Genomic DNA, 12,517 nt, shown 5'->3' on the forward strand with positions numbered 1-12,517 from the left:
CCACTGCTCTGAGATTGGTTAATGTTTATTTCACTGCCAATTCTCATTACAGAATAAAGTCACTTTTCTTTTTTCTACATTTAAGGAACAATGTCTCTAAATCTTTTCTGTTTTACTTATTTTTTTCTTCCCTTTTCCCTGGCTCTCATTTCTTTGAGTTCTTCTCTCCTGTTCTCCAATATAAAGCCTTCTAAGATGTTCTTGTCATTGTAGACAGTAAATCAATCCTCCACATTATCTAGGCAATTAAATGCCTACGTGGATGCATAATGATAATATTAATAATAAGACTATATTTTAAAAGTAATTTTTTGGCTTTTCCAAGCACTTTCACATCCATCATAGATTTTTTTTATTTGTGTCAACCTTATGTGGTAGATAAGGGAATTATTATTATCATTCCTGCTTTGTAGACAAAGGAACAAAAGCAGAGAAAGTTTAAGAAATTTGTTCAGTATAACTTGGGTAAAGGCATGGTAAAAGCTTATCCAATTTGCAGATGGTAAAAGACTTGACGAGATGATAAAATGAGGATCCAAAAGGGTTTCAACAGGGGGGCAGCTAGGTGGCTCAGTGGATAAAGCACCAGCCCTGGATTCAGAAGGACCTGAGTTCAAATCCTGCCTCAGACACTTGACACTTACTAGCTGTGTGACTCTAGGCAAGTCACTTAACCCTCATTGCCCCACAAAACAAAAACAAAAACAAAAGGGTTTCAACAGGCTGAAACAATGGGTCAAAGCTATGTCACTGTGACAGTGTAACAATTTCAGGGATGGAAATATTAATTGGCAATCCAGTCAAACTCATACTCAAGAGAACCCACAGTACAAGACAATGGGGAGATACTTTAGGGAGGCAAGAGGTTCTAGGAAGATTTGTCCAAAAGTGAAATGTGGCCAGGCATGTTGTTACATAGCAGGAATCCCTGTTGCTGGAGAGGCTTAGGCTGGCTGACTGCTTAATTCTGGTTTAGTGCTCCAGAGCAGAGATCAGCTTTACTTATTTAAGCTGGCTCATTTGGTGTCGTCTCATTCTGACTCTGGCTGTATTCCTGAACTATTTATTTTGGTTATTTTACTCAACTCGTCTGGCATCCTGACTCGGACATCTACCCCTGGCTTCTGCATTAGCCTTTGATGTCTGATACCAGACACTCTAGTCCCCAACCAAAGTTCTGCCTTTTGTTCTCGATGAATAAGATAAAGCTATGGCAACAATGACCTCAGAAGTCTTACCTAATTTTAATTTAAACTCATGTACTGTAAGAGCCAAAAAGGAATAATAGGATCACAGATTTAGTGCTCACAAGGACCTTAGAGGTAATCTTGTCCAAGCCCCTCATTTTACAGGTGAGTAAACTGAGGCCCAGAGAAATGTAGTGACTGCCCCACCATGAATAAAAGAGCCAAGTCTCAAAACCAGATCCTCTGATTACAAATGCAGTTTTTTCTCCCTAATACCCAACTTCTTGTTGTTGTTCAGTTGTGTCTGAATCTTTGCAACCACTTTGGAGCTTTCTTGGCAATGTTACTGAAGTGATTTGCCACTTCGTTTTCCAGCTCATTTTACACACGAGAAACCTGAGACAAACAGGGTTGTGACTTGTACAGGGTCACACAGCTAGTAAGTATCTGAGGTTGGATCTGAACTCAGGAAGATGAGTCTTCCTGATTTCAGGCACAGCACTCTATCCTCTGTACCACCTAGCTGCTACCTGGTGTCATACAACTGAAAATTGTAAAAATGAAATGAGGAATAAAAGAATGATGAAAAATTATTTTAGAAAACTCCATGCAAGATAAACTCAATGAGACATACAATCACATTATATATCATTATGCTGGTTAAGGAAAAAAATTCCTTATATCAAATATTTTTGAGAAGGTTCCAATGTCTAAGATGTCTAGGGAATTAACACAGTGTCCCACTAGTAGCAATTGAACTTAAAGATGTGATCAACAAAAAGAAAAGGCTTATGATGATAAATTAATCAAAAACACATGAACAATCAACACATACAATATCTGAGAAATGGTTAAACAAACCATAGCATAGGTATGTAGTTCCAGAAGAAATGATAGATATGAAGACTCTTAAGAAATACTGGAAGACATATGAGGTGATACAGAATAAGAACAATATATACAAACTGGAACTATGCATCATTTTTTATTCTGGTTGTCATATTTAAATGTTCATGGTAAAAATTTTAAAGGAATTATTCATTTCTAACTTGATACTAACAACTTATTTGCAAACAAATATGCTTTTTCAGAATAAAAGAGTTGGGCTTCAATGATGCAAAATTCTATTATATTGCAAGGCACCATCCTTCAAAATTATATTAAAAACATACTGGGTTTTTTTAAAGTGGTAGAATTTTTTATCTTTGAAACCAATTGCTATACAAAGGAAAAAGAAGGACAATATAAATACAATTAGTACTTTGGGGGAGACAGAAGAGACACTAAACCTGATAAAGTCAAGAGATTTTGATTCTGGCTTTAGCTCTGCTACTTGCTTTGTGACACACTGGGCAAATTCAGCTCTAAGGGCCTCAGTTTTGCCATTTGTAAAATTAGGAGTTGAACTGAAAAAAGTTAAGGGTCATGAACACATTCTCATTAGCTTGTGCTCCAACACCTAAGAACAATATAACTATTGAAGTCCATTTTCAATGGAAGGAGCTGCTTCCAAGTTTATGCAACCTACACTTGATCTCCTTTTGTGTGATGTAAATTGCATAGGGTGAAGGAGCCAAGACGGAGGAAAAAGGATAGGGACTCACCTGAGCTATCCCAAATTCCCCTCCAAATAACTCCAAACAACTTTAAGTAATGCTTAAAATGAATTCTGGAGTGGCAGAAACCACAAAAGGACAGGGTGAAACAAATTTCTAGCCTAAGACAACTTAGAAGATTGGCAAGAAAGGTCTGTCAAACCAGAGGGAGAGTGGAGTACAGTCCAGCACAGACAATGCCCCAGCAAGCCAGTAGCAGGCTCAAAAAATATGTTTAAAATCAAATAACAGGGGACAACTAGATGGCACAGTGGATAAAGCACCAGCCCTGGATTCAGGAAGACCTGAGTTCAAATCCGGCCTCAGACCCTTGACACTTACTAGCTGTATGACCCTGGGCAAGTCACTTAACCCTCATTGCCTCACCAAAAAAAAAATCAAATCAAATCAAATAACAGAAGTAGAGAAAATTGGGAAAAGAAATAAGAGTGATGCAAAAAATCATGAAAAAAGTCAACAGCTTGGTAAAAGAGGCAGACACACACAAAAATACTGAAGAAAATAACACCTTGAAAAACAGAATAGGTGAAATGGTAAAAGAGGTGCAAAATCCAATGAAGAAAACTCCTTAAAAAGGAGAATTGTCCAAATGGAAAAAGATGTGCAAAAAATCATGAAGAACTCCTTAAAAAGTAGAACTGGCCAAATGTAAAAGGAGGGGGAAAAGCTCACTGAAAAAAAAATAACAATTCCTTAAAAATTAGAATTGGGCAAGTGGAAGCTAATGATTCCATGAGACATCAAGAAACAAACAAAAAAATCAAAAGGCTGAAAAATAGAAGAATATGTGAAATATCTCACTGGAAGAACAACTGGGAGGAAGCTAGGTGGTGCAGTGGATAAAGCACTGGCCCTGGATTCAGGGGGACCTGAGTTCAAATCCAGCCTCAGACATTTGACACTTAGTAGCTAGCTGTGTGACCCTGGGCAGGTCACCTAACCCTCACTGCCCTACAAAAACAAACAAACAAACAAAAACTATCTCTACATGTAACTAGAAAATAATAAAATATTTTTTAAAAAATAGGAAGAACAACTGATCTGAAAAATGGATCCAGGAAAAATAATTTAAGAATTATTGGACTAGCTAGAAGTCAAGATAAAACAAAAATTGCCTAGACATCATTTTTCAAGAAATTAAGGAAAATTGCCCTTGTATTCTAGAACTAGGAGGTAAAATAGAAATTGAACCCTCCTCCAGAAAGAGATCCTATAATTAAAACTCCAAGGAATATTATAACCAAATTCCAGAGATCCCAGATCAAGAAGAAAATAACAGAAACATCCAGAAAGAAACAATTCAAATATCGTGGAGTAACAGTCAAGATAACATGAGATTTAGTAGCTCTACTTTAAAGGATTGGAAGGCTTGGAATATGATGTTCCATAGGGCAAAGGAGCTAGTTTTATAACTAAGAATAACCTACCCAGCAAAATTAATTATGATCCATCAGAGGAAAAAATGGGTATTTAATGAAACAGAGGACTTTCAAGAATTCCTGATGAAAAGACTAGAGCTGGATAGAAAATCTGACATAAAAAGGTAAACAGGAAAGATCAATCATGAGGGATTCAGTAGGGTTAAATTGTTGACTTTCCTACATGGGAAGATGATACTAATAACCCCTAAGAACTTTATTATTATCAGAGCAGTTATAAGGAGTATACATAGACAAGAGGGCTTGGTATGAAGTGAATATGATAGGATGATAGATAAAAAAATAAAATTAAGGGATGAGAAAGAGGCATGCACTGGGAGAAGGGTAAAGGAAGATGAAGAATTATCTCACATAAAAGAGGTATGAAAGAGCTTTTACAGTAAAGGGAAAGATGGGAGAGGTGCAGGGAAGGGTTGGAGAGCCCCTGAACCTTCCTTTATCAGAACTGAATTAAAGAGGAAATAATATACATACTCAGTTGGGTACAGGAATTTATATTATCCTACAGGAAAGTAGGAGGGGAAGGGAATAAAAGAAGATATGGGGGTAGGGAGGCTGATAGAAGGGAGGGTGGATTATGGGTGGCAGTATCCAAAAGCAAAACACTTTTGAGGATGAACAGGGTGAAGAGAGAGAGAGAGAGTAGGATAAATGGAGGGGGGCGGGGCTGGAAGGGGGAAATAGGATAGAGGGAAATAATTATAATTGTGAAAAAATGTTTACAGCAAGTTTCTCTGATTAAAGAACCTCATTTCTCAAATATAAACTTTTCCCACTCAAGACCCCTTTTCACCTGAGAAATTTTTATGCAACCCAGGGTATATAGGTATATAAAATAGATATACATAATCTTTTACTGTTGCCAAATCTTTTGCAACCAGTTACGAGTTACAAGTAATCTTTCACAACAAGTTACAAGACCCCATCCAGTTTAAGAAGCTTTGATATAAAGAACTGAGTCAAATTTATAAAAATAAGAGTCATTCCCCAGTCAAAGGATATGAAGAGGCAAAGAAATCAAATTTTAGACAAAGAAATCAAAGTTATCTATAGTCCATGTGAAAAGATGTTCTAAAACACTATTAATTAGAGAAATGCATATTAAAAAAAAAAACACAATGCTGAGGTACCAGGAAGGGAAGGGAGGAAGAAAAGAAGGAAAGGAGAGGCGGAAAGAAGGGAAGAAAGAAAGTGAGGAAGGTAAGGAAAAAGGAAGAGTATGGAAGGAAGTGAGAAAGAAGGAGGGTGAGGAAGAGAGGGAAGGCAGCAAGAGAGGGAGGGAAAAAGGGAAGACAGAAAGGGAGGGAGGAAAGAGAGGAACAGAGAAAAAAAGAGTATGAAAGAGGAAGCAATAGTAGATATTCATAGTCTTAATCTCAAAAGGTAGGGAATCTCCTCTCCGCCAACAACTCTAGCAGTAACATTACCTAATAACCTTTTATGTCTTTGTATTAAGAATATATCTACTCTCCTGAACCTTTTTTAGACTGGACCCCTTTCTTGAAGTTAGTCCACTCCAAATCATTTACCACTCAAAAGTACAAAGTAGTTCTTCCTTTTATTTGTCTTCAGTTTTATCTTGAAACCCTTGAGAAAAGTTCTCTAAATTTTCTAAAATTTCAGAGTCTGATGAAAAAGCCAAAGGTCTTCAGGATTTTTAGACACCTTAATCATATCTCTTTGTCTTTCGAAATTAAAAGTGCTACTTTTAGTCTTTCTAGTCCTTTAATAATTTTAGTTCTCTTCCTCCAGACCTTTTCTGACCTGTGCCTTGTAAATAGTATGCCCTTAATATCTGTTTATGGAACTGAATTTAATCACATCTTTCTTTAGCACTGTACATAGGTTTTTTAGGTGTGACTGCATCCTGGCTTTAAAAAGCACTGGATAATATTTTAATATTTTGTTTCTAAAATTCTTCCTAGAAGTTCTAGCAATTTACTGGTCCTTGTGGCTACAGAAATAACATCTAGATAAGTGTTCTCTCTCTCTCTCTCTCTCTCTCTCTCTCTCTCTCTCTCTCTCGATGCAATTGCTAATTTTACATTGATGCAATTCAGAAACATAGTGTCACTAAATATATATTAAGTTCCTTCTCTGTGCCAGGCACTGAGCTAAGCACTGGGAATACAGACAAAGGCAACAAACATACTGCCCTCTCACAATCTAATGGGAGCGGCAACAAATAAAAAGCTCTGTACAAACAAGATAAATACAAGATAATTTGGAGATGTTCGGCACAGGAAAACCAATTATCATTAAGGAAAGAAGTATTAGGAAAGGCTTCTTACAGATGGTGGACTTTTAGAGGAAACTTGAAGGAAGTCAGGGAAGCCATAAGGCCAAGATGATATGGGGATAATTCCCTCTCCCTCATGGGGGGACAGCCCGTGAAAATGCAGTGTCCTAAAACAAAGGGGTTTGTATCAGCAACAGCAAAGAGGCCAGTGCTGTTGGACTACAGGGTATGTGGAAGGAACAAAGAGTAAAAAGACTGGAAAGGTAAAAGAGGGCCAGGTTATGAAGGGCTTTAAAAGTCAAACCAGATGTTATATTTATTTCTGAAGGTAATAGGAAGCCATTGGAGTTGATTAAATAGGAAAAGGACATGGTCAGATGTACAGTTTAGGAAAATCACTTTTCTATTTGAGTGAGAGACAGATTGTGGTAGGGAGATACTTGAGGCAAGGAGACCAATGAGGAGACTTTTGCAGTCGTCCCAGCATGAGGTGCATCATGACGTACCGTGATGGTGGTGTGCCAGAGAAAGGGAGGAGCATACAAGAGATGTTACAAAGGTAAAACCAACGTGACTTAGGAACAGACTGTATGAAAGTGAGTGAGAGAGAATAACAAGTCAAGGAAGACCCCTTAGCTTGTGAGTTTAGTGACTGGGAAGATGGTGGTGCTCTAGAGAGTGACAAGAAAGTCAGCCTAAGACAATGTCAAGAGACTCATGAGGGAAAATGCTCTCCACATCCAGAAAAAGAACTATGGAATCTGAATGCAAATCAAAGCATACTATTTTCACTTATGTTGGTTTTTTAGTTGTTTCTTCTTTCTTGTGTTTTATTTTCCTTTTGTTCTGATTCTTCTCTCACAACATAACTAATGTGGAGATATGTTTAACATGAATGTAATGTATAACCTAAATCAGATTGCTTGCTGGCTTCAGGAGGGGGGAAGGAGGAGAGAGTGGGAGAAAAATTTGGAACTCAAAATCTTACAAAAATGAATACTGAAAACTATCTTTACATGTAATTGGAAAAAATAAAATAAAATATTAAGAAAAAAATTCAGGAAGAGGAGAGGGCTTGGGCAGAAAGAGAATGACTTGAGTTTGGAGCATACTGAGTGTAAGATGTCTATAGGACATCCAGTTCAAAATGTCTAATAAGTATTTGGAGATATAAGACGGCAGGTGAGAAGAAAAGTTGTTATAAGAACCTCTCTGAAATCCCAGCCGCCTACCTCAGCCAGCATCACAGCACAGCTGCAGCCCCAGGTTTCTAACTCTCTCACCAGCTGCAGTCATTCCCTAAGCTCAGCTTTGGGTTGTCCATACATAGTACTCCTTTCTGTTCCTGGTAGGAAATATAAAAAAGTATCTAGGGCAAATAACTGTGACCTCAGGATCAGTTGATCCTATTGATGCTCTTCTACCTGACTTCCTGGATTTCCCCATTGCTTCCTATATTCACCTCCTCCACCTTTTTGTTCCTTTATGATCCTTGTAGACAGTCTCACTTCCAGATCTCTGGCTTGCTTCTGATCCCAGACAGCAATGGACTCCCTGTTTATTCCTCTAACTTCCTGGTTTCCAGAGCCTGATCCACTTCAACACTCCAATGACACCTGGAATTTTCATGCCCAGCATGCTCATCCTAGACCTGGGCTCCTTGCTGAACTCTATCCCTAGTAATGGATTCAGCCTCACTAACCCTCTTTGACTGCTGACTGGGATTCCAGATGACACAAATAGATTTTAAAATTTAGCTCATCAATGGGGGGAGAGGGAAAAAAGAGAGAATTTTTTTTTTACTAAATGAAAAAATTATTTTGCTCATACTACCTATGACTGATATAAACTTTTAAAAACTTAAAAAACTAAGAACTATGAAACTTAAAAAAACAAATAATGTCTAATGTATTTATGCAGGTGACCTAGAATTTCGATCCAATTTAATAACAATAACTCATTAGAAAAAATCAAATTATATATTAAAATAAATATATTTCGTGGGTTGATATGGTTCAAGCAGGCTGCAGTAGAACCAACAGGAAACTCTCAAGAACAGAGGGAAAGAATGTATCAAGGAACTATATGACAAGAAGAAAAGATGGTCTTGATCTCATGGCAAGACAAAGAGGTGACAGGTAGACAGCCAAAGTGTTACAATGGTACCCTCGTGATATTAGGAGAAAAGGAAGGTCTCCCACATGTTAGGTGGATCCCTTGTGGCAAATTTTTAGAGGAACACAGATAAGAGTCACTAAGTTGGACAAGCATGAATGGGTTGGGGCCTGCATTTGGTGATCCAGATTCCAGAACTAATGAGATGGCAAATTCATTTGAGTAAACTGAGTGTATACATTTTGAGAATTATGTTAATCAGCCTAAAAGGGTTGTTTACATGCTTAGCAATGACTCAAAATACCTTTCTTTGCTTTAATTAGCTCCTTTCCAATTTCCAGGGTGACATAGGCAGTGCCATTCAGAACTGTGTCGGTTATGCTTTTCCAGGCATTAGCAGAGAGACGTTCAAAAGGAGAGATAAAATTACCTGCTGCGTTGTTTATTATAACCTAACAAATCAAAAATATAAAAAAATAAGTTATAGACATTTGGTGGGAAAGGTAACTTTTTTCAAGTGCTTTAATTTTTCATGTAATTTTTCTAGATGATTCAATCAACTTAAAGTTCACCAATAAGAAACAATGTAGCTATGTTCTTTTCTGTGGCTTGTTTTTGTTTTATTTTCCCCAAGGCTCTAAATCATAATCCCTGTTTCAGTATTGGAGTAGAGCCTGGAAATGAAGGAACAAATGAGAATTAAACATGTTCAAAATTTACTTTGAGGACCCTCAAGACATACCTCAAGAATGTCTGGGTTTCCTTGAAAGGCCACTGGAAAACTATTCCCTGAGACTGCTTTTTATAAACTATTTTGTTTTGTTTATCTTGATGAAAATCTCAGCTGGTAAACTGCTTTTTTCTTAACCTAGTAAAACATTTTGCCCAGTTCTCCATAGGGTCAATGGGATTTTAATTTGTATCACTTTATCCCTAACATACCAAGGTATGTTTACGAGAATGATGGCAGGGAGAGGGGGGCATTTAGGAGAGTGGAAAAAGGGGAAGCTCCCCTTCTTTTCATGAGCCAAGCAAAATGCCTTGGCCTCACAAGGGGAAATTTTCTTGTCATTTTACTAGAGATAACCAAAGAAAGGACCATGAATCATCTAGGCTAGATAAAATGCCCCTGGATCACTGGATAACTTTTATTCTTGTTTCATAATCCTATTAAATAAAAGACAATCAACTTCGTCTGGTTTGGGGTTTTGGGGGGGCAAGGCAATGAGGGTTAAGTGACTTGCCCAGGGTCACACAGCTAGTAAGTGTCAAGTGTCTGAGGTAAGATTTGAACTCAAGTCCTCCTGAATCCAGGGCTGGTGCTTTATCCACTGCACCACTTAGTTGCCCCAACTTCGTCTGGTTTTCAAATGAATTTTTTTGTTAAAAATACACAAAGCATTCATTATTCATAGATATTTTATTTAATAATACTTTTACAATGTATGTCATTATTAGTATAATTATTAATATTAGTATTAACAGTAGTAGTGGTAATAATAATAATAATATACTTACTAATCTTGTCTATTCATTGTCAGTTTAATCATTTTTGACCATGCTATCCAATTACCTAGCTTGTTTCTTAGTACCTAACTAGTTGTTAAATTTTAACTAAACTAATTAAATTAAACTAGGCTAAGAATGATTCCTCTCATTCCTAGTACTTAGAATGCTGAGGCTAATGGATCACTTGAGCTCAGGAGTCCAGAGCTTCAGTAGACTAAGTCAATTGAGTTTCCACATAAATCCTGCACCATTAAGGTAAGTCCCTGACAAACTAGTGTCCTAACCCCATGATCACTTGGGATTGTCTGACTAATTCAGGTGACTTGAGTACTGCCTACAAAGAATATAAGAAGCAGTAGCTAGCTCCATGGGGAAGATAAGCAACTACTTTGAAAACAGGCCCAGGAAGCATTCCTTAGTTCACTACTACATGAAGAACATGCCTTTCCCCTGGAGCACTACTGTTTCCCAGCAGTTCAGTCCAGTTCAAAAACTGAGGTGGGGGGGGGGGGGGAGGTAGCTAGGTGGCGCAGCAGATAAAGCACCAGCCTTGGATTCAGGAGGACCTAAGTTCAAATCAGGTCCTCACACACTTGACGCTTACAAAGCTGTGTGACTCTGGGCAAGTCATTTAACCCTCATTGCCCTGCCAAAAAAAACTGAATAGGCCAAAGCTTTCATGCCAATCAAGAGTGGGACTGGGACCATGTGTTTTCAGCCTGAGCAAGATAGGGAAACCCAATATAAAAAAATTAACTGTAATTAAACTGATCGGCCAATTCAAACAAAAAAAGTTAAACTTAGGTGTGCACATAAAATCTCAATGCATAGGAATACTATTTAAAGCCTAGAATCAGATACAGTTGCTTTTTAGGGGGCTTACAATTCCATAAACATTTACAAAATATTAATTTATATTAATATAATTAATATTAGTTAAGTCTCAGAAACACAACAAGATGAAATCTTGACCTCAAGAAGCTTATGCCCCATCAAGATGCACAGAATATGCACATAATTAAGTAAATAAAAAGTCATTTGAGGAAGGGCAGAACAACTAGGTGAATCAGGGAAGGCTTCACAGAGCAGGTATCACCTGAACTGAATCTTGAAGAAAGATAAAGACTCTGAAAAGAAGTTTAATTGTGGACATTTGCCTGTGGGAGATGAGGTGTCTGGTTTGGGTAACAATAGTACTGTGTAGCTAGACTTTCAAGTAGATTATATGACAGGTAGTAATATGAAATAAGGATAGAAAGGCAAGTTGGAGCTAGATTTTACTACAGGACTTCAAGCTGAAAAGTTTGTCTTAAAAAAAATTAAACTGATTTTATATCATTTTTATTGATCCTATTTACAATTAATTGATCTTGTCCTGTAATTGCCTAAGTCATGGTTCTTTGTCTTTGAACTTAGTTTAGAAATTTAGCTGGCTGTAATGAGTTAAGTTTAGAAATGAAGTTCTCCTGCTAATAATCACTGTTCTATTCTTGTTTCAAGGAAATCCATCATCCTTAGGACTCCAGTAGACACTAGAGAATCTGGTATAGTATCTTTATGACACCAAATCATCCTTCAAGGATGTCTGGTTTGCTATCCTAAAAGGTCTGGTCCTCTATCGCTAACCTTGCAGGTGGTCTCAAACAATGAACATTTCTTAGTCGTAAAATGGAAGGAGGGGTCATTGTTAACTCCTTAATCCAAACTCCAATCTATCAATTGTTCCCCACACCTCAGCTATGTAACCAATCATGTCCTCATCCCTGTGATGCTGCCATCCCTATAACCAACAGTATTATTTCCTCATCCACCCTGTTCTGTTCTTTGTCCTATGTTTATAAAAGGGAACTGTACCTTCAATTTGAAGTTTTTGGCTTAATTGAGGCATTCATTGACCTATTCTATTATCAAGTTCATATCGTGTTAATAAAATGTTATACTGCTTGGAGAAAACTTGCCTCAGTCTACCTTTCTTGAATTTAACTCATTACAGTATTTTACCTTAGAGACAAGAAGGAGCCTCCAAAGTTTTTTGAGCAGTGTAGTGATATGGTAAAACTTTTAACTTGGGGAGATTATTTGAGCGGCTATGTAGAGAACAAATCAGAGAGTGGATAGTCTAGAAACAAGGAAACAAAAAGATCACCAAAGGAATCCAGGGAAAACCTGGTAAAGATCTGAACTTGAACGGTGGCTAGATTGGTGGAGAAGAAAAGATAGATGTAAAAGATGCTATAAGGGTAGATTTGATAAGATATAGCAAATAACTGGATAGGAGGGATGACAGAAACTGAAGAGTTAAGAATGAGTCAGGACTATGAATATGGATGATTGAGTTTATTATAATGTGATCAACAGAAACAGATACACCGGAAGAACAGCCAAGTTTAGGGCAAAGGATTGGTTTTGTTT

The 12,517-nt window shown here is 37.3% G+C and overlaps 1 protein-coding gene across 1 annotated transcript in view; it reads right to left on the bottom strand.

The window, feature by feature from the left end:
* DECR1 (2,4-dienoyl-CoA reductase 1) overlaps positions 1-12,517 on the bottom strand; it is a 51,781-nt gene that overhangs the window by 16,848 nt on the left and 22,416 nt on the right. Inside the window, exon 5 of the mRNA XM_043975389.1 lies at positions 8,901-9,048. Coding sequence (XP_043831324.1) covers positions 8,901-9,048 — 148 coding nt within the window. The remainder of the gene's footprint in view (positions 1-8,900; positions 9,049-12,517) is intronic.

The sequence above is a fragment of the Dromiciops gliroides genome, chromosome 1 (assembly GCF_019393635.1).
Source record: "Dromiciops gliroides isolate mDroGli1 chromosome 1, mDroGli1.pri, whole genome shotgun sequence".
NCBI classification, from domain to species: domain Eukaryota; kingdom Metazoa; phylum Chordata; class Mammalia; order Microbiotheria; family Microbiotheriidae; genus Dromiciops; species Dromiciops gliroides.